Genomic DNA, 27,507 nt, shown 5'->3' with positions numbered 1-27,507 from the left:
ATGGAACTGGCTCTCATGAGGATCGGGAACAAGGCCCTATTCCCTATATAGTGCACTACTTTTGACCAGGGCCCTATTCCCTATAAAGTAGTGCACTATATAGGGAATAGGGCCTTGTTCCCGATCCTCATGAGAGCCAGTTCCATCATAGTGCTTGATGGTTTTTGCGACTGCACTTGAAGAAATGTTCCAATTTCTTGACATTTTCCGTATCGACTGACCTTCATGTCTTAAAGTAAATGATGGACTCTTTACTTATTTGAGCTATTCTTGCCATAATATGGACTTGGTCTTTTACAAAATAGGGCTATCTTCTGTATACCACCTCTACCTTGTCACATAGGGCCCTGGTCTATAGTGCACTACTTTTGACCAGGGCCCTATTCCCTATATTGTGCACTACTTTTGACCAGGGCCCTATTCCCTATATAGTGCACTACTTTTGACCAGGCACCATCGGGTGCCATTAAGGATACACACACAGTCCCAGCTCCTTACTTGTAACAAAGAACTTTTTGGTGAAGGTACAGCTGTCGAATGCAGCAATCTTCTCCTGCAGGGCGACAACTAGAATCCTACAAGAACCAGGAAAATTACAAATAGTATGTGATTTTCAAATAACATGAAACTACAATATATTTATTTGAATGCAAAAAGTGATGCCACCATACGTACTCCTTGTTGCAGTGCAGGTCATAGATGGGCGTCTTGAACTGGATGGACTTGACCATCTCCCCTGTCTTCAGAGAGTACAGGTCCACACAGCAGTATGGGGGGCTCGTCCTAGGCACAGAAACACATTGCCAAAGAAAGTGAACTAGATAATAAACAAAAGGGAAATAAACAATATGAATTAACAGTAAACATTACACTCACAAAAGTTCCAAAAGAATAAAGACATTTCAAATGTCATATGTGCAAATAGTTAAAGATCAAAAGGGAAAATAAATAAACAAATATGGGTTGTATTTACAATGGTGCTTGTTCTTCACTGGGTGCCCTTGTGGCAACAGGTCACAAATCTTGCTGCTGTGATGGCACACTGTGGTATTTCACCCAATAGACATGGGAGTTGATCAAAATTGGGTTTGTTTTAACATTTTGTGGGCAATGTCTCTCGCTCTCTCTCTAACCCCTCTCTCTCCACACACTCACCCCCCCTCCCTCCCTTTTATTCACGACACAACGCAGAGTGCCTGGATACAGCACTTAGCCGTGGTATAGTGGCCATATACCACAAACCCCCAAGGTGCCTTATCGCTATTATAAACTGGTTACCAATGTAAAAATAAATGTTTTGTCATACCTATGGATCACGGTCTGATATACCACAGCTGTCAGCCAATCAGCATTCAGGGCTTGTTTCAGCCTAGCCTGATGACACAAAAAGTTAAGAATCCAAATTCCGATCCTATCTCCTGCAGCACTACTTCTACTCCACTGACCAGCACTGGGCTGCACGCATCAATTAGGTTGTAATGTCGGTCTGCGTTCCCAATCACTCAAACCAACCGAACAGACCGACCAACAGGCCACTATTTCTCTTCTTTATGGTGGAAAATATCTGCTCTTTCCATTCAGGCCTCTCTCTGACAAATGCAAACAGTGGATGAAATACTGTGGCCGAAGCGTTGAGAAAATTACCCCGTTTCAAAATATGCACACATCAGGCCATCACAAAGCAGCCAAGACATCTTAAGCTGTCCGCAAAGCGCCGGGAACATGGAAACACTTAGGGGAGAGTTGAATGGTAAAAAGCTGCAGGGACTGTCCATGTGCTACTTGATAGCCCTGAGTCGCAGTCATGGAGAACCGGAGAGGGTTTCATTTGTCATAATTCTTCCAATGAGGGAATCTTAGAATGGAGCCGATGATAGAGAAGCCAGTCTGCCTGCATCAGTCTCTCTCGCTTCTTCTCCATCTTGTTCCCTCTTATTAATTCGGTCTCTCCCCCTCTCCTCTCCCTCTCTTGCAGCTCTTCCTCTTTCGCTCCCCTCTCTCAATGTTTTTCTCTCTCCTGCTCTCTTTTCCTTGTCCTCGCTCTTGATCAGTAGTCATGGCTCTTGCTTAACTGCTGTTGGTTCGTGTTAGCCGTGTGTAGACTGGCTATATTGAGTCTTGTCGCTACAGCAAATGCCAAGCAGTATTAGTGTTGGTGAACTCAGGCTGTGTGATGTTCTGGCTCCATGTCTGCCTGGGGACTGGGTAGTACAAAAACTCTAATTAAGTCCTGTTGCAGACATAAGGGGAGACATGCAGGTAACTGCCAAAATAAAGGAAACACCTGAGTAAATTAGGATACCAAGTACAGTACCAGTCAAAAGTTTGGAAACACCTAGTCATTCAATGTTTTTCTTTATTTTCACTATTTTCTACATTGTAGAATAATAGTGAAGACATCACAACAACGAAAAACACATGGAATCATGTAGTAACCAAAAAAAGTGTTAAACAAATCTAAATATATTTGAGATTCTTCAAAGTAGCCATCCTTTGCCTTGATGACAGCTTTGCACAGTCTTGGCATTCTCTCAACCAGCTTCATGAAGAATGTTTTTCCAACAGTCTTGAAGGAGTTCCCACATATTCTGAGCACTGCTTTTCCATCACTCTGCAGTCCAATTCATCCCAAACAATCTCAATTGGATTGAGGTCGGGTGATTGTGGAGGCCAGGTAATCTGATGCAGCACTCCATCACTCTCCTTCTTGAATAAATAGCCCTTACACAGCCTGGAGGTGTGTTGGGGTCATTGTCCTGTTATAGTCCCACTACGCAAACCAGATGGCATGGCATATCGCTGCAGAATGCGGTGGTAGCCATGCTGGTTAAGTGTGCCTTGAATTCTAAATAAATCACAGACCAGGGAATAGGGCCCTGGTCAAAAGTAGTGCACTATATAGGGAATAGGGCCCTGGTCAAAGTAGTGCACTATGCAGGGAATAGCAAAGCACCCCCACACCACCTCCTCCTCCATGCTTCACGGTGGGAACCACACATGTGGAGATCATCCGTTCACCTACTCTGCGTGTCACAATGCCATGGCAGTTGGAACCAAAAATCTACAATTTGGACTCTTCAGACCAAAGGACAGATTTCCACCGGTCTAATATCCATTGATCGTGTTTCTTGGCCCAAGCAAGTCTCTTCTTATTGGTGTCCTTTAGTAGTGGTTTCTTTGCAGCAATTCAACCATGAAGGACTGATTCACACAGTCTCCTCTGAACAGTTGATGTTGAGATGTGTCTTACTTGAACACTGTGAAACATTTATTTAGACTGCAATCTGAGGTGCAGTTAACTCTAATGAACTTATCCTCTTCAGCAGAGGTAACTCTGGGTCTTTCTTTCCTGTGGTGGTCCTCATGAGAGCCAGTTTCTTCATAGTGCTTGATGGTTTTTGCGATTGCACTTGAAGAAAATGTCAAAGTTCTTGAAATGTTCCAGATTGACTGACCTTAATTTCTTAAAGTAATGATGGACTGTAATTTCTCTTTCCTTATACCACTTCTACCTTGTCGCAACACAACTGATTTGCTCAAACGCATTAAGGAAAGAAATTCCACAAATTAACAAGGTTAATTGAAATGCATTCCAGGTGACTAACTCAAGAAGCTGGTTGAGAGAATGCCAAGAGTGAGCAAAGCTGTCATTAAGGCAACAGGTGGCTATTTGAAGAATTTCAAATATAAAATATTGTGATTTGTTTCACACTTTTTTGGTTACTAGATGATTCTGTAGGTGTTATTACATAGTTTTGATGTCTTCACTATGATGTCTTCACTATTATTCTACAATGTAGAAAATAGTAAAAATAAAGAAAAACCCTGGAATGAGTAGGTGTGTCCAAACTTTTGACTGGTACTGTATATTGAAAGCAGGTGCTTCCACATAGGTGTAGTTCCTGAGTTAATTAAGCAATTAACATCCCAATATGCTTAGGCTCATGTATAAAAATGCCCAGTTGTCCATTATTTTGGCTACCATGCCTAGTCGTGCTGAGTGATTAGTGCTTTTTGAGGTCTGTTCCGTTTCGGTTCAATTATTAAAACAATTACGGTTTTAGATTACTTTTATTAAATGCACTATGCATTACATGGGTTGAATGCTGTAACACAGAATAAAACAATTAATAAAAGTTCCATGATGGTAGTGACTGCCCATGACTGCTTATCACTTATTAACCATTATTTATTAATCATTACTTCAGTTTAATTCAATATTTCAGTTGTGTATATTACATGTTTCATTTGATGACTTTATTATTTCATTCCAAGTCATCATCTCAGCTCTTTAAAGCTGCTGCCTATTCTGTCTGACAAAATCACTATTTTGTAGTTCAAAGTAAATAAGGCATACTTATGACTGCTGAATACCATCAATCACTTAGATTATGTATTTTCAGGTAGAAATAACTTGCAAAGCAACAGCTGCTCTCTATAACACCTCATGATTGTGGACTCTCTCTTCTGTAGCAGGCGTAAAATAATCTGGACAAGTAGATGCGCAATGGATTATGGTCATTGTAGTTAATAACCATGTTTTTGGCACTAAACTTTGTAGAATATTGGCCTGTTGGAAACTATAACTCCCTACTACATAGCACAGTTCATGCTGGATCTGATTTAACTCTAGAGAACCTGTGTGTTGTGCGCATTGAGCTCACAGAAAAAATACGAATGAAATATAAGTCAAATAATTGAATAAGCATCGGTCAATTAGTAGTTTAAAAACCAACATTTAGGTTAATCACTCAGCCCTAATGGTTAGAAGAAGAGATCTGTGACATTGAAAGAGGGGTCTCAAAAGGAGCATAGGGAGATTAAAGGGTGTGTGTGTCACAAGATCTCAACCCAGTTGAACACTTATGGGAGATTCTGGAGCGGTGCCTGAAACAGCGTTTTCCACCACCATCAACAAAACACCAAACGATGGAATTAGACGTGAAAGAATGGTGTCGCATCCCTCCAATAGAGTTCCAGACAAAAGCACATTGAAGCTGTTCTGGCTCGTGGTGGCCCAACGGCCTATTAATAAGACACTATGTTGGCGTTTCCTTTATTTTGGCAGTTACCTATAGGTCTTGTCCAGAAACAATGCCTAGTCCCTATTCTATAGTGACTCCATGAGCTTCTAACCCACTACTAGCCTGTCTCAAAATATTTAATAACGTCATAAATAAGATTTCAAATGTGCATCATACCTAGAGTAACCTCTAGGGGGAAAATTATATGCGTCTCAAATGACACCCTATTCCCCATAAAGTGCACTACTTTGGGCGCAGACGCTGTCCACTCCCTAAAAAGGACACTCACCCCTTGATCAAGGGGATTAGTGTGTGCGTGGAAGTAGCACCACTCCACAGAGCTTGGGCAGATGCCGCAGACACAAATGCAGCTCCACACACCCACTGACACAGTCAGAGGCAACACCCAACACACACTCACTCACTCTCTCTCTCTGGCTGTTGAGGAAAGTTTCCCAAGCCAGTGGCTGGACATTCAGCCACAGCACCGGCGCCATGGGAGCCCTCAGATCTCTCAGCCCAGCCAGAGACACAGTGTCCGTGTGTGTGTGTGCATGCCTGACACTGCATGTTTGTGTGCGCACGCAAATCTGTCTGTGTGTGAGCATCTGGTGTATGTACCAGCGGGAGTGTCTGGAGTGTCTGACGTTGTGTGTGAGCGTCTGGTGCATGTACCAGCGGGAGTGTCTGGAGTGTCTGACGTTGTGTGTGCGCATTTCCCCTGTTATTTCCTGTAAGAGGCAACGGGGAAGACAAAGGAGGTGACAAGAGTTTTGGGTGACCTCCATTCAGTTGTCCATAGCAGCCGGACCTAATAATGATCTGCTGCAGGCCTTACACCAAGGCATATTATGATACTCTCTGGCACAGCAAGGATAGCATTACCAAACTGAGTACAAGAATTGAGATTAATAGAAAAATATAACTTCTCCTAACTTGTTTTCTGGCGGCTCCTCCATCGATTTCAGCGTTATCACCGGGGTCAGATCAATCTAATCCAAATGCTTTTTACGAAATAACAGGCGCCCGGATTGATTCACTCATGGGGACAATGATGGCCCGCCCGTCCCTCTATTACAGAATCAAAATGGCCCCCGGTTGAATTGTTTTGGCCTGGGCAGTATTTTAACAAATGGCGGTGTTCTAATGGAGCCAGGACAGGATCAGCTGTAATGTGATTTCCTGGTGCTGGGGCTGCGGAGGCGTGGGTTGAAAGCCAGGCCAAATCATCATTATCATTGATCAGGGCTAGATGTCAGTCCAGTAACATGTTAAGGTGACACTGAGCGCCCTCCGCCTCAGTAATAGGACTGTTATTACAGCCTATGAGATCAATGTGTCAATTACTATTTACTGGGATTGGCCTTTTGGGTCTAAATTGATGCAGAGAGTGGGAAGGAGACTGAAGCGGTTGGGAGAGAGAGCGAAGGAGAGAGAAAAAGAAAGTGAGTGGGGGAGAGCGAGAGATGAGATTGTAAAACCATAAAAAAAGTTGAGATTGTGTCTTTAAGCACGTACACACACACACACTGAAATAGAGGTACACACACACAACTGAGGCATCGGCCATGACCTCTGGAGGAAAGTCTAAGCCTGCTGAAGTGGAAACAGTTGGTCTTGGCCCAAGTCGACTTCACAACCCTTCTAACATGAAGGGTTTCCCCCATATAACAGTAATCCTAAATGACTGCTAATTACTGGGTAGTAGGCTGTAAAGCAGCCAGACAGAGATCCACACCTGCTACATCCATCTATTTCCCCCTCAAACGGCCACTGGGCAAGCTAGTAAAACAGACATGTGTACGTCCTAAACGGCAGCCTATTCCCTATATAGTGCACTACTGTTGACCAGGGCCCTATTCCCTATATAGTGCACTACTTTTGACCAGGGCCCTATTCCCTATATAGTGCACTACTGTTGACCAGGGGCCAACTCTCGTCAAAATTAGTGCACTATATAGGGAATAGGCTGCCATTTGGGATGACACCATGTTTCTGGGTCTCTTGACCGTCCAGCACAGCACAGCTCTGTTTTGCCTGGCCTGCTATAGACTAGCTACTGTACCATTTTGGAAAATGTATTCACAACAGAACGGTTATATGACTTTTACAACCGAGGCAGAGTCTTAATTTTAGCAACACGTCAGTTTACAATGGTTATTATGTACATTATGTCAAATGCATGCCATTTAAATCACTAGAGAGGGGTTTTTTCTGTATGAAAGAAGTCTTTAACATCTGTTATTTTAGCTTCAACACGACGGCGCTGTGAGCTGGGCTTGCATTTCTTCTCCGGGAGGGAACGTCTGGCTTCTGGTCGACGGAACCGGTAAGGTTATTATTTTATGAACCTGAGCGGAACCGATGGATAAAAACCGCACACTTCATGTGGCGGGCTGCAGTGGGCTAGACAGCAGGGGAACTGGGGAAGCCTTAAAGGGGAATTAAAAAGCAAGCAAATAAATGCATTTACAAGGAGGGGGACGTCACCACGTTTCCGACTGTGGCTCAGAGCTGAGCCCTTTACGAGTTCCCTGAATACGAACAGACAATTACAAGCTGAAGAAATGCTAAACAAATAGAGCCTGGGCCTGGTCCCTGGAGTCTCAGCTGGAAGGGCTGAGGGGACAGGGTCAGAGTGCCCAGAGACTAGGAATGCCACCCGGGCCATAGACCACCTACAGATCAACCAATGGCTTTCAGTGCAATAAACTATAGGCCTTTGGGTGCATTTTATACAATAGTGACCAAGACTAGAGAGTATTTCTATTATATCTATATACTATCATCTGGGTAATTGTTGGATGTGCATACACTACGGGTGAACCATATAGGTAGAAATCCCGGTAGCTGATGGGGTTAAATGCTGACCAAACTGACACCCATCAGTGAAAATATTTTTTGGGAAAGAAAAAAAATAAAACATTCAAGATGCAGCAATGTTTTTTTGAGTTTTTCTTTCCTTAACAGAAGAGCCTTGGTATTGATCTCACATAGCGGTGTTTTGAAAAACATGTTTCAAGTAAAGCCTGGACAAATTGGTAGAACTAATCTTTGGACTTAGATCAGACTGGTGAGTCATAGATTTATAACAGTTACTTCTACACACACGCACATGAAAACAATTACTCTATTTTCATAGGCATCAAGTGAGGTGGGTGGTACTGGAAGAAAAGAGACAAATTCTGTCACAATATTCACTAAGTTTCCTTCTCTCGCTGACAACCCCTCCCTCTCTTTCTCCTTCTTTCTCAGTCCTCCTTTCCCCTCCTCCTCTGTGGAACACAACCCTCAACACACAACAAACGCTGGCCACATCAGAGGCAGCTCGGGGGGGGGCTGGGAGGGGGCCTGTGATTCCGGCACGCCGCTGGCATTAGCGGGAAAGTAATTAGGGCAAGAAGTTCAACCACAGCTCCATGTCTGCAGCCCTGCCAGAAATACATTTCCTCCTCATTCAGTACCGTACCTTCACCACCAACAAGCATATGGAAACACATCACCACGCCAGTGTGTGTGTGTCTGTGCTTGCACAAATCCCTTGGTCAAACCCTAGTCTATTGGCACACCGGTGCATCAACCTAAGTAACATAATACAAAAATCGCCATCAAAAACAGTCAGTTTAAGCTAGAGATCTATTTTTGCATGGGCTGCGTCTCAATCCACCACATCCACCTATGTCGCCCTTCTGTATCTGCTGTGGAAAGTGGCAGAGCTAACTCTCTGTTTGTCAGACCTGGAAGCAACTCGGAAATTGTAGCATCCAAACGGTTTGGCCTACAAACTTATATGACCAAAGGGGAGACTCACGCAAACAGGATGGTGTTCTTCATTTTGCTCTATGACCCCCACAAGTGTCGCGGGACTTGTCTAAAGGTAACCCATATAAATGAATGGAAGTATGGAGGTAGTTGTGCCAACAAAGATAAGGGGTTATATACATACAGTACCAGTCAAAAGTTTGGGCACATTTACTCATGCCAGGGATTTCTTTATTTTTACTATTTCCTGCATTGTAGAATAATAGTGAAGACATCAAAACTATGAACATATGGAAATCCTGTAGTAAACAAAAAAGTGTTAAACAAATCAAAATATATTTTATATTTGAGAACCTTCAAAGACATTTGTTTTTCAAAAGGACAATGACCTCCAGGCTGTGTAAGGTCTATTTGACCAAGAAGAAGAGTGATGGAGTGCTGCATCAGATGACCTGGCCTCCACAATCACCTGACCTCAACCCAATTGAGATGGTTTGGGATGAGTTGGACCGCAGAGTGAAGGAAAAGCAGCCAACAAGTGCTCAGCATATGTGGGAACTCCTTCAAGACTGCTGGAAAAGCATTCCTCATGAAGCTGGTTGAGAGAACGCCAAGAGTGTGCAAAGCTCTCAAGGCAAAGGGTGGCTACGAAACGTTACAGTATACAATGACATTCTACACGATTCTGTGCTTCCAACTTTGTGGCAACAGTTTAATTTTTTTTAACCTTTATTTAACTAGGCAAGTCAGTTAAGAACCCATTCTTATTTTCAATGACGGCCTAGGAACAGTCGAGTGCACAAAAGCGAGGTCAATACAGAAATTATTTGTCAAGATCGGTGTGGAAGAACTTGACTGGCCTGCACAGTACCCTGACCTCAACTCAATCAAACACATTTGGGATTAATTGTAATGCTGACTGCGAGCCAGGCCTAATCACCTAACATCAGTGCTCTGCCTCACTAATCCTCTTGTGACTGAATGGAAGCAAGTATCAGCAGCAATGTTCCAACGTCTAGTGGAAAGCCTTCCCAGAAGAGTGGAGGCTGTTATAGCAGCAAAGGGGGGGACCAACCCCATATTAATGCCCATGATTTTCAAATGAGAAGTTCAACTAGCAGGTGTCCACATACTTTTGGTCATGTAGTGTATCTCCTAGATATAGGACAGACACTTCAAATCGTATTCCATATGATTTATTTTTTTACTGTATTTTATTTGCCATTTAAGAACGTGTTATTTAATGTGTTTCTATGGGCTATAGTAGTAACGGCCAAATTAAATATTTTATAAAATAATTACAAATAAAAACGTTTTTGATACCTAAAATTCAAATATCTAAATTATCCATATCTCAGATTAGAAGCCCCCCCCCACTATGACAGCAATGGAGTGAACATGAATATTTATCATCTAAAAACACATGCCTTGTATTTAATGCACTTATTGTCAGTTCACTGTTTATTTGCCAATTTCCTGTTAAGTGGAAACATTTAATACAAAAAAATAGCATCTGGTCAAGTGTGCTTTCATTCCTATACTTCAGCTGTGACACCTAGAAGCACAGTGGTGTCAAATAGCCTATAGTAAAATACTATAAAAATAGCAGCATATGTTCAAGTTTAAATAATGTACTCACGGCAGACTACCTACAAGGAAGATTGAACAACACCACGACAGGTCAGCCAGAAAGGGTATTATTAACAAAAAATACTTTAAAATCTGACAGGGCTTTAAAACCAAGATAATTCAACCTGTATGCTTTATACTGAAATGCTTTGATGTCAAATACACAATTTGCCTCTATCCAAAATGGTTATGAACACTACCGAGGAGTGCACTTTGTGATAACACATGGAGTTGTGCTTTACAGTCAAGTGTCAGATGAGAATTGAATACTACTAAAATTATATTGCTATAAAGTAATACTGCATTATCAACACAAAAATGAACAATTGCACTTTGAATAAATGTCAACGAGCTTTGTCGGTAATTAACAATACAGATATAGGCTACCTGCCCTGTAGTATCTTAAAAAAAGAAAAGAAGGAAACCTGATTTAAAACTCTTCAAAAGGCTTGGGTCTTCCTATCCTTGGAGACCTTGAGTTATACGAGTGTCCCAGTCTACACGGAACACACAGACGACAGACAGAGCACAGATCTAAGCAGAAGTTAGCTGCACCTGGACTAGACTGTCTCAGAGGAACGGTCAACAGGGGAAGGAATCCATGACACGAGAGGAATCCATGACACGAGATGGATGAATCCCAAATGGTACCCTATTACTTAAACAGTATAGTACACTACTTCTGACAAGGGCCCACGGGGCTAACCCTAACCATGACCGGAGAGACGAGAATGTGTGCTAAATAGCATAGCATCCCCCTGGTCCATTTCTTACTCACATGCAGAACAACAGATTCCTGGTGGAGAGAATGTATTGGTAACTAGAGAGCGCCATGTTCAAATCCCTAGTGAGGTACAGTATGCTGAGGTTTTCTTTAACAGATGAGGTACTCCATCTGGTTTCCATCCATTCACTGCTTGTCATCCACACACACCAAAGTAATTGCAGTTGGAAATGACTGGTATGTGATATTTGGGGAAAAGAACACGCTACTTCCCTTAATAGAAATATAGGGCATATTAAAACATAGGGGCTAAAATTCTAAGTTGATGAACAACACCTTCAGTATTACAAAACTGAAATGCCCTGATTAGATTTTTTACATTAAATTTGTCATGAAAGGACTGTAAAACATACTGCAAAAAAGCTGAATGAACTGTGGACTGAAAAGTAATTATGCCTCATTGTGACCCTGTAAAAAAAAGTTTGTCTGCCACTTCCACTACATACCACTTCATTTAAACTCACTTCCTATTTGAAGGGGGAAACTGGCAAGGCAGAACATATTTTAGGCCGACAGAAAACAGACATAGAAGTCAAAATTAACGCTTCGAAATGAAGCCAGAGACTGCCCTCTGTGAGTGAGTGAGTGAGTGAGTGAGTGAGTGAGTGAGTGAGTGAGTGAGTGAGTGAGTGAGTGAGTGAGTGAGTGAGTGAGTGAGTGAGTGAGTGAGTGAGTGAGTGAGTGAGTGTGTGAGTGAGAGTGTGTGTGTGTAAATGTAAGTGTGTGTGTAAATGTAAGTGTGTGTGTAAATGTAAGTGTGTGTGGCCTAAAATTAAAAGGTGGTTTATAGATGAGATTACAGGCATTCTTGTTTTCACAGACTACCATTACAAAAGGTTCTGGAATGATTTCATCAGAACTCTTAAAAACAAGAATATGACATTCCCACCCACAAATTGAAAACAAAAGCAGGAAATAAAGAAAATGTCCCTGTTTGAGCTTTATCTTAATCTTAATAAATTCTGTAGTTGACTGGACCGCAAAAGACAGCACTGTGACTGTAGCTGTGTCCCCGCTGGAGAGTGAGTGAGTGTATCATGGAGACTAAGGCCTAATGCTGGTTTCAAAAGCATCACTTCTCCAAATCCCCATAATCTGGTGCCTCTTTAATACAAACGCTCTGAGATTTACCCTTTAATACACTTTAGAGAGGGATACCTCGCGTTTACCACGGCTAAACCTGTCATGAAAATAGCAATGAAAAGCACAGCTTAGAACCACAATAGGCTTTCCCTTAAGTCTCTTCGAAAATGTATGGTGGAATGAGTGGGGTTTTCCCTGCAATACTGTAATTAATATAAAGGCATTAGGTGACAACAGGACTTAATGGATAAAGCTTTGGGATAAAGACAAAATTAGGGACATAACATTATCCCTCTCTTGTAGGATCAATCTCACTTTGTTGTTGACGGGTGTCATTTAAAATTACACATAGCTTTCATCTTCCTGCGTCAGATTAAAATCTGTGTGCTAAATGTGTCTGTAATGAATATTGAGATAAAGGACATGACTCCGGCCTGGTTGAGGTGTGAAAAGCCTTGACCCTCGAGCCGTGAGTTATAAGGGACAGGGCCAGAGGAGGTTCACAGGGGCCAGATGGAGAGCTGTGGCCTGGTGCTGAAACCATGTCTTGAAAGGTCTAGCAGCCAAAACACTGGTTATGCTAAATATTGAATAAAGGAAGTGTACAAGTAAACAAGAAAAACATGCACCGTATCCTCCTTCACTGGTGCTGACTGTTTCCAGGCTGCTACTGGCTACAGTCTGGTAGGTAGCCATGGTGAGCATTTCGTCACCCACGGGGGAGTCACAATGTGTCCCGGCCGGCCGGAACCCTCCCAAAATACGAATCCATCCGTAATCTCCATGGTGACAGAAGACTTTTTTTGTCAAAAATAAATTATAATAAAAAATAAAAGTCATGCCCACATCCTCTTTGCATCTGGAGATTTGGGGGTGGGCGTATAGGGTAGGAAGGTCAGAAGTAGTGCACTATACAGGGAATAGGGTTTCATTTGCGATACAAAAAAGTGTTAACAAAAGCAGGTTTCTTCTTCCCTGCTGAACTTTTACCCTGGGAGTGTATGTATGCTCCCACTCCTAAAAACACCAACAAACAGTTAAGATGCCTCCATCCTCCACCCCCTGCCTCTGTGATTTGCATTCATTGACAAAGAGTCGTCTTAAATGTTCTGAATGTTAATACCTGCGGACCTAATTAAAATGAAAGAAAATAATAACAGCGACTAGCAGCAGCAGGGGCTGGAAACACAAATCCTTTCCAGATACTATGTGAGGAGGCAGACCAGAGCCCAGGGGCTGCTACAGGATGGCACACAGGCATTCTTTACTAGTTCCCCCACTGGCGCAGAGCGTGAAGGGACACATATGTACTTTGCCGTCAGGAAAATCACTAGATCTATAAATTGTTTTGGCTTAACGCATAATCCTTTCCATTGATAAAATGATGTTGAGTGCGCCTGGCTAGAAGTTCACAAATACAAGGATAGGCACAGATGCTTTTTGACTTTCTAGTTTTCCTTTAATTTGCAAATCTTGTAATCTAAGCCTAGAGCTGACTGAACCAACTTCAAAACCAGCGCTGCTCTCGCGGCCAAGACTCCAATCTGTTTTCCATTTAAGTGTCAAGCCGGCATCCTTTTTGCTGTTTGACAAAAGCTGTTATTTAAAATGATTATATGCTAAAAACTGTGTGAGGACCTTAGTAAGTTTACGAACGGCCCGAACGGAAAAACTGTGCTGCGGCCATAGGGGAGTTTCTCTCATCTTTTAATGTAGTGTTATTTACCAAACACTTCTGTCGGTCGGGGGTCAGGACGGCCCGAGTCTGGATGTGCCATTCAGCCAGATGTCAGGGTTTGGGCTTTTCAGCAGCATGTTTTCAGAATTAGTACTGAGCGTCAGTCACTGGGCGAAGTACCCAAACCCTCCCTGTTTGTATCCCTCTCTCCATGTCAGCCAGGACACAGCCAGAAGACTAAAAGAGGCAGTACAGAGGCAGAGGGGCCAGGCAGAGCCAGAATCAGTGGCAGATGCAGAAAGAGAGAGCGAGGCAGCAGAGGGAGAGAGAGGTAAAGGCAGCAGAGGAGTAGGCAGTGTTCCTTTAAAAACATGGGGAAGGTGGTCTCCATCAAAGCCCAGCCGAAGACAGACTTCCTTATTTCATTTCCTGGGGAGGAAATATCGAGTTATGTTTTCGCTGTTCTGGAAGAGGGGAAAGAGGGAGGTCACAGCAGCCTTGGCAGGGTATGGAGAGAAGAGCAGAGCAGTCGTCTGTGGTTCTCTCTTACCTTTGCTCCCTCTCCACCAGCCAGGGCCATTCCCCACTCCTCCAGCTTCCCAAGGGACCAACATATCTTCTTAATCCCCTCTCTCCTTGCCTTCCTCCCTCTCTATGTATGTCTTTGGGGGGGGCTTGTGGTGCTGTTACTACCCAGCTTTCAAATGTTCTTAAGATTTGTACCTCGTAACATCAATGTGAGGCAGTACAACCAAGGGCCCGAGCCTGTCTTCCCCTTCCTTTCCACACATTTTAAATGGGAAAACGTCATAAAGATTGACACCCTGGCGAAAGAGACAGGACATTCCATTAGCACATGGAAGTTTCACATCTCTTCTCCTCCCCGCTCATCTCCTCTCTTCTTTGACCTGGCCCTCTCCCCTCCGTTCCTCTCCCCTCCCCTCTGTTCCTCTCCTCCCCTCTGTTCCTCTCCCCCCCCCTCTGTTCCTCCCTGCACCTTGCCATGCAGCCAGATTGGCTTATTCAACTCTCTCCAAAACGAGAGTTACTAACGCACTACCTTATATCAGCTCTTTCAGACCTGATTATTTCCAGCGAAAGATCAAAACAACTACTTGACCTGTTGTTTCCTTGTTAAATCAGGCATTTGAGGAAGGATGGATGGGAAAGGGAACTCATGTGAAGGCTTCGTCTGAAATGACACAGTCAATCCCTATATAGGGCACTACTAAATTGGGTGTCAATGCAGACGTAGTCCAAGTATGCAAGTCACGTTGACATGTTGTGCAATCTGGTGCCACTGAGGGTCTGTCTGTGACCAATCAGTGAGAGGGAGGCCAGAGAAATACAACTACTAGACCAGACATGAGTCTATCATCATACATATTCTAACTTCTGAGAAGCATCGACAACAGGCAAGCCCAATAAAATAAAACTATGCCTTGTTGCCAACTGACGCACATCACACCTACCAGTGGTCATGGTTACCAGCAGCCATGGTTAGCACATGTGGAAACTGGATTACAAGTATGTGTGGCGTAGTTCAACTTTGACCCATCCAGAGAAAGGCTATTTATTTGGCTTGAGAGCTAATGGACTGTAACGCTATTTGATGTCATCAGGAACAGCAACTTTTTCAATATTGGAAAGCCCTGGGCTTGCACATAGAATTACATATAAACTCACATTATCGGATCTGTATGGGCTTGTAGTGTAAAAAGCACTGCAGCGGTCTAAAGCACTGCATCGCAGCGCTAGAGGCGTCACAACAGACCCGGGTTCGAACACAGGCTGTATCACAACCGGCCGTGATCGGGAGTCCCATAGGGCGGCGGACAATTGGCCCAGCGTCGTCCGGGTTAGGGGAGGGTTTGGCCGGGGGGGCTTTATTTGGCTCTAGCGACTCCTTGTTGCGGGCTGGGCGCCTGCAGGCTGTCGAGGTCGTCAGTTGAACGGTGTTTCCTCCGACACATTGGTGCAGCTGGCTTCCGGGTTAAGCGGGTGGGTGTTAAGAAGCGCGGTTTGGTGGGTCATGTTTCGGAGGACGCATGACTCGACCTTTGCCTCCTGAGCCCGTTGGGGAGTTGCAGCGATGAGACAAGATCGAAATTTGGGAGAAAAATGTGGTAAAATACAAAGTATATATATATCACACAGTTGAAGTCGGAAGTCTATATACACCTTAGCCAAATACATTTAAACTCAGTTTCACAATTCATGACATTTAATCCTAGTAAAAATTCCCCTGTCTTAGGTCAGTCAGGATCACCAGTTTATTTTAAGAATGTGAAATGTCATAATAATAGAAGAGAGAATGATTAATTTCAGCTTTTATTTCTTTCATCACATTCCCAGTGGGTCAGAAGTTTACATACACTCAATTAGTATTTAGTAGCATTGCCTTTAAATTGTTTAACTTGGGTCAAACGTTTCAGGTAGCCTTCCACAAGCTTCCCACAATAAGTTGGGTGAATTTTGGCCCATTCCTCCTGACAGAGCTGGTGTAACTTAGTCAGGCTTGTAGGCCTCCTTGCTCACACACGCCTGTTCAGTTTTGCCCACAAATTTTCTATGGGATTGAGGTCAGGGCTTTGTGATGGCCACTCCAATACCTTGACTTTGTTGTCCTTAAGCCAGAACTTTGGAAGAATGCTTGGGGTCATTGTCCATTTGGAAGACCCATTGGTGACCAAGCTTTAACATCCTGACTGATGTCTTGAGATGTTGCTTCAATATATCCACATCATTTTCCTCCCTCATGATGACATCTATTTTGTGAAGTGCCCCAGTCCCTCCTGCAGCAAAGCACCCCCACAACATGATACTGCCACCCCCGTGCTACACGGTTGGGATAGTGTTCTTCGGCTTGCAAGCATCTCCCTTTTTCCTCCAAACATAACGATGTTATGGCCAATCAGTTCTATTTTTGTTTCATCAGACCAGAGGACATTTCTCCAAAAAGTATGATCTTTGTCAACATGTGCAGTTGCAAACCGTAGTATTGCTTTTTTATGACGGTTTTGGAGCAGTGGCTTCTTCCTTGCTGAGCGGCCTTTCAGGTTATGTCGATATAGGACTCGTTTTACTGTGGATATAGATACTTTTGTACCTGTTTCCTCCAGCATCTTTACAAGGTCCTTTGCTGTTGTTCTGGGATTGATTTGCACTTTTCGCACCAAAGTGCGTTCATCTCTAGGAGACAGAACGCGTCTCCTTCCTGAGCGTTATGACGGCTGCGTGGTCCCATGGTGTTTATACTTGCGTACTATTGTTTGTACAGATGAACATGGTACCTTCAGGCGTTTGGAAATTGCACCCAAGGATGAACCAGACTTGGAGGTTTACAGTTTTTTTCTGAGGTCTTGGATGATTTCTGTTGATTTCCCATGATGTCAAGCAAAGAGGCACTGAGTTTGAAGGTAGGCCTCGAAATACATCCACGTGTACACCTCCAATTGACTCATATTATGTCAATTAGCCTATCAGAAGCTTCTAAAGCCATGGCATCATTTTCAGGGATTTTCCAAGCTGTTTAGAGGCACAGTCAACTTAGTGTATGTAATCTTCTGACCCACTGGAATTGTGATACAGTGAATGATAAGTGAAATAATCTGTCTGTAAACAATTGTTGGAAAAATTACTTGTCATGCACAAAGTAGATGTCCTAACCGACTTGCCAAAACTATAGTTTGTTAACAAGTCATTTGTGGAGTGGTTGAAAAACGAGTTTTAATGACTCCAACCTAAGTGTATGTAAACTTCCGACTTCAACTGTATATATACATATATACCCACACACACACATACTTTTGTGGATTCAGTCGCTGATATCAGACACCACCCTCCAAACTGCATCTCCCAGCATATCCCAGCTTCCTGTTGACACAGGAAGCGATGTGATGAGGGATGTGTACTGTACTCACCCCAAGGACCCAGTGCTCTTGCACACCCCCAGGAGAGGCCTCTTGTCCGCAAAACCATCAATCATCAGCGGACCTAGAAGGAGAAGGAGAAGAGAGAAGGATGATAAGGGACTGACCGAGAGCAGTGAAACAACAGACCAACACAAAGAGGAACATTCATCATTAGGGGGCCCTATGCATGTGAGACAGGCCTGTTGTGTAGTGGGCCCGGCCAGGCCCAGCCTGCCAGAGCCACTCAATCCACTTAACCAACACTACCGCAGCAGGATGCGTGTTGATTACATTACAACAGCAGCACTGTAATCAAATTATACCCCCAAAAAACTCTGAAGAGGAAATGGAGACAAAATATAAAATAGAACAAGAAAAGAAAGAGAGACCCTCTCATTCCTGTCAACTTGGGAGGACTCATCCCCACCAACCACAAAATAATGCCCAGGTTCACATGAAGACCTATGGGGATCAAATATATTAACATACCAGCATGGAAAACATTAAGAGGAGGGAGACAGAGGACCAGAAATAGCACTCTGCGCAACATGTTGAACTCAAACCATCTTTCCCCTCGGTATGGAGGAGAGGAACGAGAGAGGGAAAAAGAAAGAGAACGCCTTCAAAGCTGAGGAGGGTTTTGTCTCCCTCTGTGTTTAATTCTTTTGGTTTTGGAGGGGAAATTACAGTATGGTAAAAGCCAAGTGGGCATATTTAGTTTCAGTCAAAAATGTCACCCTATTCCCTACATTGAGCACTACTTTTGACCAGGTCCCATAGGCCTCTGGCCAAAGTAGTGCACTATGTAGGGACTAGGGTGCCATTTGGGACACAAAATTAGGGAGGCGGAGAAAACATGTTGCATTAAGTCTACAGATCCCATATTTCCCCTAATTTTCACATTCTTAAAGATGGTGTTGGAGGGAGGGAGTGGAGGGATGCGGTGTGTGTGTGTGTGTGTGTGTGTGTGTGTGTGTGTGTGTGTGTGTGTGTGTGTGGTGAGGGTCCAGATTGAAGAAGCTGTTAGGCCTGTGGAGGGGAGTCATTTAGCCCTGACAGTAATCACTGTGAGTTCCTGTGGTGTGACCGTGCCGTGTGGGAGAGCCAACATGCCGTCCTCAAACCCCTAACACTCCCAAACACAGCCTTTCTTCTGCACTCATATTTCTGTCATCAAACATTACAACGGGTCACCATATTGAGCTGTAGGCAAATATGATTACCCCGAAAGACCAAAGGGTTTCATTTGAACAACGCATTTAGGAAAATAAACAGTTTCTGTAAATACAGTCAGGGGAAAAAGATCTAAGATTTCATTACTAGTGTTGACTACGCTTTGATTATGAGTGGACTGTCATTTCAGAGATATAGTTTAGGTCATTCGACATACAAATTCGACAATTGTATGTTTGAGCGTTGACTGTGTGCGCATCTACATTTCCCCATTCGACATTCGTATGTTTGAGTGTTGAGTGCGTGTTTATCTCATTTATAGAGAAAGGCAAGTCTGAAGTCAACATGTTTGCTGTTATAAATTATAGAATTTCCAGAGCTGTTTCAGTAATTAGGGCTTTAATATGGAGGCTGGGCCTCTGGGTCATAGGAGTTCAGGTCCAGCACTGAGGACCAAAAAACACACAATACTATTACTGACATCCATTCTACTGTTCATGAGATCAACAAAGGTCTCATACATATTAGGATCACTTGTCATCAATGCTCATCTATTGTATTGTGAATCACTTTGGTAGGCGTATGTATGGCCTATACCAGAGAACGGAAGAAAAGAGCATAGGTTACAAACTCTGGGATGCTGGACTGATAAACGGAACGCTCTCTTCGGAAAACCGCAACTTCCGCCTCTATTCCGGGAAGGGGCATTTCGCCTTATTTGAACCGACACCTATTTTCAGGACTTTCCAAACCCGCCCACCCAGGATCCCGACTAAAACAATTGGTCTTTTAACAGCTCACCACAGAGCAACACTGTTTGCGCCGGCTGGGTATAACAGATTGCAATCAGTGTCTCTCTCTCCCCCGCTAGTACAATTCATTTTTATTTTAGCGGTCAGAGAATCACTCCCCTCATGTGTTGGGTATCTGCTGCTTCTTATTACTGTCTGTGGCTTTCATCCCCGTCCAGGGCCCTTTCAATGCGGTCATTGTGCATTGTTGAAATCTGCCAAAGGACCGGAACACAGAGCAAGAACAAAAAGCTGATTTTCTCACCAGAACGCCACATGCTAGAGTTTTGTGCTTTTCACCGCATTTCTGAATTATACCTGCAGTGACAGAAAATTCTAACTTCATGCCTGGGAAATAACTAATTGGCGGAACGAGGGAAATCCAATTGTGTACTGGCTTTAGAGGATGTGAATACTTATGCTTTTATATTAGATAAAACTGTGTCTGTCTGTGAGAGCGGTCCATAGGCAACCTAGAGGTGATATTTCCCCTCTGCTTTCCTTTTGAAGTCTCTGATTGAACATGATTAGATCAAAACCTTGGACATGTTTTTCACTGGCCTGCTTCTCTTCCATACCTAACCTTTAGAAATGCTATTACCCATGTAATACAATGCAGCCAATGAGTTACTTGTGCGAGAAATGCTGGTGGGGGGGCTCTGGCACTTCATTCTGAGCCAGCTGAAGCCAGGCCAACAGTAATCATCCTTACAGGACTGACTTTAATATTATGATAGGAACAGGAAGAGAGGGGCTCCTGACTATTGACAAACCGGAAAGTCTTTAATTAATGCATGGTATATCACTGCAAACACACACCACAAACAGCATAAATTGTGACACACTTAACTTCGTTTCAAGAGCGGTCCTTGAGCGCTGGCGAGAACAGATTTGAGTTTAAGTGATTACATTGTTTACGGAGGAGAGATTCATGGCCGTGTTGACACCCACGTCAGAGGAAAAACAAGACCAGTGTGCTTCAAAACGCATCAATTCAACTGCAGAGCGTTTTTCTTCCACTTTGCAGATTGGGTGGACAAATATTGACTAAAGTGGATAGACAGAAGGTTCATGTGGCATGACAAGCTGAAAACAGCTGAGCTTTTCTACTGATTTCTAGAACGACAGCATCTTGGGGACTTGAGTCTCTGGGAACGACGTCGCTTACAATGTGCATCACATTCAAAGACAGTCCGATGTGAACCCGTAGAACGACATAAAAACAAAATGTTAGGGTACACCAAAAAGATGGCAGAGGTAAGCAGGTAGATACTCACTGATATGGGGCGCCGGCAGGATGTGGGCAGCTCTCACAGGTCCGTGGCGCACAGAGAAAAGCTCCTGGGCCTCCCCACCCAGCTACAACAGAGAGGGGAAAAAAATAGAGCAAGTTCAACAACAATATAACAAGTAAATGTAACAAGTCAAAAGCTTTGAGACTATTTTACAGTGGCTGGTCAGCATTTTCTCTCCGTCCTTCTGATATAAATGCATACAATGAACGCTCAGTCTAAAACCATTCATTTACTCTGATTGCTTGTAAATAAAGGAAATTTAACGAATGTATATATACACTGCTCAAAAAAATAAAGGGAACACTTAAACACAATGTAACTCCAAGTCAATCACACTTCTGTGAAATCAAACTGTCCACTTAGGAAGCAACACTGATTGACAATAAATTTCACATGCTGTTGTGCAAATGGAATAGACAAAAGGTGGAAATTATAGGCAATTAGCAAGACACCCCCAATAAAGGAGTGATTCTGCAGGTGGTGACCACAGACCACTTCTCAGTTCCTATGCTTCCTGGCTGATGTTTTGGTCACTTTTGAATGCTGGCGGTGCGTTCACTCTAGTGGTAGCATGAGACGGAGTCTACAACCCACACAAGTGGCTCAGGTAGTGCAGCTCATCCAGGATGGCACATCAATGCGAGCTGTGGCAAGAAGGTTTGCTGTGTCTGTCAGCGTAGTGTCCAGAGCATGGAGGCGCTACCAGGAGACAGGCCAGTACATCAGGAGACGTGGAGGAGGCCGTAGGAGGGCAACAACCCAGCAGCAGGACCGCTACCTCCGCCTTTGTGCAAGGCGGAGCACTGCCAGAGCCCTGCAAAATGACCTCCAGCAGGCCACAAATGTGCATGTGTCAGCATATGGTCTCACAAGGGGTCTGATGATCTCATCTCGGTACCTATTGGCAGTCAGGCTACCTCTGGCGAGCACATGGAGGGCTGTGCGGCCCCACAAAGAAATGCCACCCCACACCATGAATGACCCATCGCCAAACCGGTCATGCTGGAGGATGTTGCAAGCAGCAGAACGTTCTCCACGGCGTCTCCAGACTCTGTCACGTCTGTCACATGTGCTCATGTGCTCAGTGTGAACCTGCTTTCATCTGTGAAGAGCACAGGGCGCCAGTGGCGAATTTGTCAATCTTGGTGTTCTCTGGCAAATGCCAAACGTCCTGCACGGGTTGTGTAAGCACAACCCCCACCTGTGTACGTCGGGCCCTCATACCACCCTCATGGAGTCTGTTTCTGACCGTTTGAGCAGACACATGCACATTTGTGGCCTGTTGGAGGTCATTTTGCAGGGCGCTGGCAGTGTACCTCCTTGCACAAAGGCGGAGGTAGCGGTCCTGCTGCTGGGTTGTTGCCCTCCTACGGCCTCCTCCACGTCTCCTGATGTACTGGCCTGTCTCCTGGTAGCGCCTCCATGCTCTGGACACTACGCTGACAGACACAGCAAACCTTTTTGCCACAGCTCGCATTAATGTGCCATCCTGGATGAACTGCACTACCTGAGCCACTTGTGTGGGTTGTAGACTCCGTCTCATGCTACCACTAGAGTGAGAGCACCGCCAGCATTCAAAAGTGACCAAAACATCAGCCAGGAAGCATAGGAACTGAGAAGTGGTCTGTGATCACCACCTGCAGAATCACTCCTTTTTGGGGGGTGTCTTGCTAATTGCCTATAATTTCCACCTTTTGTCTATTCCATTTGCACAACAGCATGTGAAATTTATTGTCAATCAGTGTTGCTTCCTAAGTGGACAGTTTGATTTCACAGAAGTGTGATTGACTTGGAGTTACATTGTGTTGTTTAAGTGTTCCCTTTATTTTTTTGAGCAGTGTATATTTTTTAAAGGCTTTAGTTGGTGTGCAAAAGACGACATTGTTGTTTTACTGCGGTTGCGGTGTCGTTTCGTCAAAGACACTTGGACAAGCGAACACCAACTGAACAGAGGGAATAGAGCTAGGCAGGGGGGAAAGCCCGCCTATACAATGTTAGGGGAAACACTTGATAAGAAACGGTTAACAGTTGGCCATAGTCAGCAGGGCTGGAGTTGTTCTTTCTGATGATACTAAACTCTATGCGCTCGGTGTGGTGACCACTAGTTAAGAGAGATAGTGTCTTTATTAAGAGGTCACTCCGATAATCAATACGGCCATACTTCCAATTAAGCCTCAGTGTCCTGAGGAGCCAAGTCAGCTCCACATAACTACAGTACTGATAGAATTATCAACGCTACACAACCACAAACTTACAGCTCCGGTTTGAATGGAGGCTAAAGGGCAAAGAAGTCGGCAGCAGGGCAAAGTCAAAAGACAATGTGGGGGCCCCTGACCGGAACAAAGAGAGATTTGTTCACACTGTAAGCAAAATAATCTATTCCAACTGCGTGGAAAGGGGCTTGTCGAGGAGGGAGGGGGCCCTAGAGGGGAGGGGGGCTGGTGGTTGAAGTGCCAGCCAAACCGCACATTAAAAGCCACCAAGAAAGGTCCCCAAAGCATTGCGATGCAAACAAGCTGCCTACTCTTTCTGTGACCGAGCCAACATGACAGAACGGGCTGCGCTGTCGCCTGGCTGGCAAGACCAACAGAGTCTGATAACCAGTCAGTCAGTCAGCTGATGGCTTTCAAAAGAGCTATGATGACTGACGTCAAAAATACTTTTAAAATGCTTTAAACAGAACTGAGATCAAACATAGCCCAACATATAGTAACTGAAGAATAATAGGTTAGAAGATGGATAATGTTCAGGAAATAGTGTTGACACATTGACATTTTGAACATGTCCGCCACATCTGCTGTGTAGACCCATATACCCTGTCATTCTGGGAAGCTACAGTATCTATAGCTGGAGGACACCAATATATTTGAGGTTATTGTAGGTTGCTTCCCATCTTTACTTATGTGTCAGATGCAAGGAGAACTGTTCATGGAAATAAATCTGGTCCCTGCTCTATGCCAAAGAGATGCAAGGTTATCCCCTGCATTAGGCCCCAGAGAGAGGCTTGGATAGTCAGGTCAGAACACTTGCGTGGTATGTGGTGGCTCTGACGTGTGTAATGGTGCATTGTTTTAAGCGCTAAACCCCACTTTTTTTTTTGCAATAAATTACAGTGAAATGTGCATTATCACAATACTGTTGCCCTAATCCGCGTGTCTTAAGTAGATAAGCACATCCGAGGATGAACGCTCTTTTCGCAATTAGTAGCCTCTTTTCGAAGTGGTGAATCGGGCCATTGTTTTTATTAGAAGTGCAGCTCGGCCCAGTGACAGTGGACAGATTACACTAGAGCACAGAGAGAGGGAATAACTGGGACTACGGTGGGAGGACGGGTGGGATTCCTATTGCAAATGGAGAATAATGGAATTTTCCAGATTGTGTGTGGTGGAGGGGGTTTGGATAATGATAATACGGTGGGCATTGTGCATTACCCCACAGCTCATCCTTACATGGCTCTGTGTGACATGACAGCCAGCCAGGCATCAACATCTATCTCTGTTCTCCGCCATTACATTAGCCGCCTGCCTACACAGCAATATGCCAAATTGCTTCTTCTTGATTTTAAAAATAATTTTTCATTTTATTAATTTCATTTGTTGGTCTGGGTGGGATGTTTTTAAATGGAAACTAGTGTGTTGTACACTGTTCTAATCTGCAATACCCCTCAGTTGTGACTCACAATATCTGGGCCATATTCACGAGTGAACATAGACAGGACACATTGCATGACATATTGGTGGTGGATGAATGTGATCAGTGAATGATGATGAATACTTTCAAACAAAAATAAAAGTGGTTTTGGGATCCTAAAATAACTGCAATTGATTTAAATGTTAGTTTCCATCATGAGGGATACACGACAAGCAAAATGGAACACACACAAAGAGCAACGTCTGGTAGGACACAAGCAGGGGCCGTTTTCACTGTTGAGCTACAAAGCAGACTGCAGACCAGCAGTGATAACTTTACACCCTTTTGGAAACAGATGAAGCTCATAGCCAGGCAGCCGGTGGAGACAGGGGAAAATATCAGTGTATCTGGGACTAGTTTTAATAATAACAGCATCCACACAGACACCTCTCTTCAAAGCTGGTCATTTCACCCAACACCTCCTCAGTCCAACAACTTGCCCACGCTAGTCTGGGACTTATCTGTCTGGGGCCTGGCAGACGACACCTTTTCAGTCAAAGATCCCTCGCTATCTAACAGGACAGTAATACACAAACACAGGGACGGTTGATATGCACATACACACTCCCTCTGTCAGCCTGTCTGATGAAGGCGTGTGTGTGTGTGTGTGTGTGTGTGTGTGTGTGTGTGTGTGTGTGTGTGTGTGTGTGTGTGTGTGTGTATGTATGCAGTCAGTGCCATTACAGAGGGTGTTGGCTTAGCGACTGTCACAAACACTTCACAGCCACTCACGGTTTGAGACCGAGGTGCTTTCATCACTTAATATGAACCCAGTGAAAAAACATGTCCCGGAAACATGCCAAAACCACAGAAAAACTACAAGAGGGGAAGACAAAGAGAAAGAACACCTTAACAGTGTATCGCCCAGTTGGGGTCAATTCCAATCCTTGATCAACTGGTTTTGAAAAGGAACTATAACCAACTCAAGATGGTAATAGAATATAAACACAGCAAAAAAAGAAACGTCCCTTTTTCAGGACCCTGTCTGTCAAAGATCATTCGTAAAAATCAAAATAACTTCACAGATCTTCATTGTAAAGGGTTTAAACACTGTTTCCCATGCTTGTTCAATGAACCACAAACAATTATCGAACATGCACCTGTGGAAAGGTCATTAAGACACTAACAGCTTACAGACAGTAGACAATTAAGGTCACAGTTACGAAAACTTAGGACACTAAAGAGGCCTTTCTACTGACTCTGAAAAACACCAAAAGAACGATGCCCAGGGTCCCTGCTCATCTTCGTGAACGTGCCTTAGGAATGCTGCAAGGAGGCATGAGGACTACAGATGTGACCAGGGCAATAAATTGCAATGTCCGTACTGTGAGGCGTCTAAGACATCGCTACAAGGAGACAGGACGGACAGCTGATCGTCCTTGCAGTGGCAGACCACGTGTAACAACACCTGCACAGGATCGGTACATCACACCTACGGGACAGGTACAGGATGGCAACAACAACTGCCCGAGTTACACAAGGAACTGAGAGAGGCTGGACTGAGGGCTTGTAGGCCTGTTGTAAGGCAGGTCCTTACCAGACATCACCGGCAACAACGTCGCCTATGGGCACAAACCCACCGTCGCTGGACCAGACAGGACTGGCAAAAAGTGCTCTTCACTGACGAGTTGCGGTTTTGTCTCACCAGGGGTGATGGTTGGATTCACGTTTAACATCGAAGGAATGAGCATTACACCGAGGCCTGTACTCTGGAGCGGGATCAATTTGGAGATGGAGGGTCCGTCATGGTCTGGGGCAGTGTGTGTCATCATCATCATCATCATCATCATCATCGGACTGAGCTTGTCGTCATTGCAGGCAATCTCAACGCTGTGCGTTACAGGGAAGACCTCATGTGGTACCCTTCCTGCAGGCTCATCCTGACAAGACCCTCCAGCATGACAATGCCACCAGCCATACTGCTCGTTCTGTGCGTGATTTCCTGCAAGACAGGAATGTCAGTGTTCTGCCATGGCCAGCAAAGAGGAACTTGCAGGTGCCTTGGTGGAAGAGTGGGGAAACATCTCACAGCAAGAACTGACAAATCTGGTGCAGTCCATGAGGAGGAGATGCACTGCAGTACTTAATGCAGCAGGTTGCCACACCAGATACTGACTGTTACTTTTGATTTTGACCCCCCCTTTGTTCAGGGACACATTATTCCATCTGTTAGTCACATGTCTGTGGAACTTGTTCAGTTTATGTCTCAGTTGTTGAATCTTGTTATGTTCATACAAATATTTACACATGTTAAGTTTGCTGAAAATAAACGCAGTTGACAGTGAGAGGACGTTTCTTTTTTTGCTTAGTTTATGTATTGCAGCAGCATATCTGTAGCTGGCTGGCTAAGGCCCTTCTCTCCTCATTTATTCTGGATAGTACCATGTAGGCAGGCTAGCTAGCAGGTAGCTAGCTGCCTATAGTCTCTCTCCTCAATTCTCAGAAGAGGTGCGTTAACAACAGACACGTTGTTCATAGCCACATCACACCGGTGTGTGTTTATGTCAGACAGCCTCCTGTGTTAGTGTGTGGAGGGAAAGAGTGTGTCGTTTCCCTCGTGGCCTGTGGATGTTTAGAAAGGACTGATTAAGGACTTAGTCTGTTCAGAGCTCATAGGATGTACAGTTGAAGTCGGAAGTTTACATACACTTAGGTTGGAGTCATTAAAACTCGTTTTTCAACCA

The 27,507-nt window shown here is 44.1% G+C and overlaps 1 protein-coding gene and 1 long non-coding RNA gene across 4 annotated transcripts in view; one reads left to right on the top strand and one right to left on the bottom strand.

The window, feature by feature from the left end:
- Positions 1–27,507, bottom strand: part of bcas3 (BCAS3 microtubule associated cell migration factor) — a 317,356-nt gene that overhangs the window by 278,215 nt on the left and 11,634 nt on the right. For all 3 annotated transcript variants that reach the window (XM_038973748.1, XM_038973750.1, XM_038973749.1), the window contains exons 6-9: positions 21,116–21,197; positions 17,884–17,956; positions 676–783; positions 499–575 (exon numbers count right to left, since the gene is read on the bottom strand). In XM_038973748.1, coding sequence (XP_038829676.1) covers positions 499–575; positions 676–783; positions 17,884–17,956; positions 21,116–21,197 — 340 coding nt within the window. The remainder of the gene's footprint in view (positions 1–498; positions 576–675; positions 784–17,883; positions 17,957–21,115; positions 21,198–27,507) is intronic.
- LOC120028558 overlaps positions 1–27,507 on the top strand; it is a 40,970-nt gene that overhangs the window by 8,343 nt on the left and 5,120 nt on the right. Inside the window, exon 2 of the long non-coding RNA XR_005473467.1 lies at positions 7,275–7,353. This is a non-coding gene — a long non-coding RNA (uncharacterized LOC120028558). The remainder of the gene's footprint in view (positions 1–7,274; positions 7,354–27,507) is intronic.

This window comes from Salvelinus namaycush, chromosome 34, assembly GCF_016432855.1.
Source record: "Salvelinus namaycush isolate Seneca chromosome 34, SaNama_1.0, whole genome shotgun sequence".
In the NCBI taxonomy this organism is placed as follows: domain Eukaryota; kingdom Metazoa; phylum Chordata; class Actinopteri; order Salmoniformes; family Salmonidae; genus Salvelinus; species Salvelinus namaycush.
Note: the sequence above shows the minus strand (reverse complement) of the source record. Positions and strands in the feature narration are given on the sequence as shown.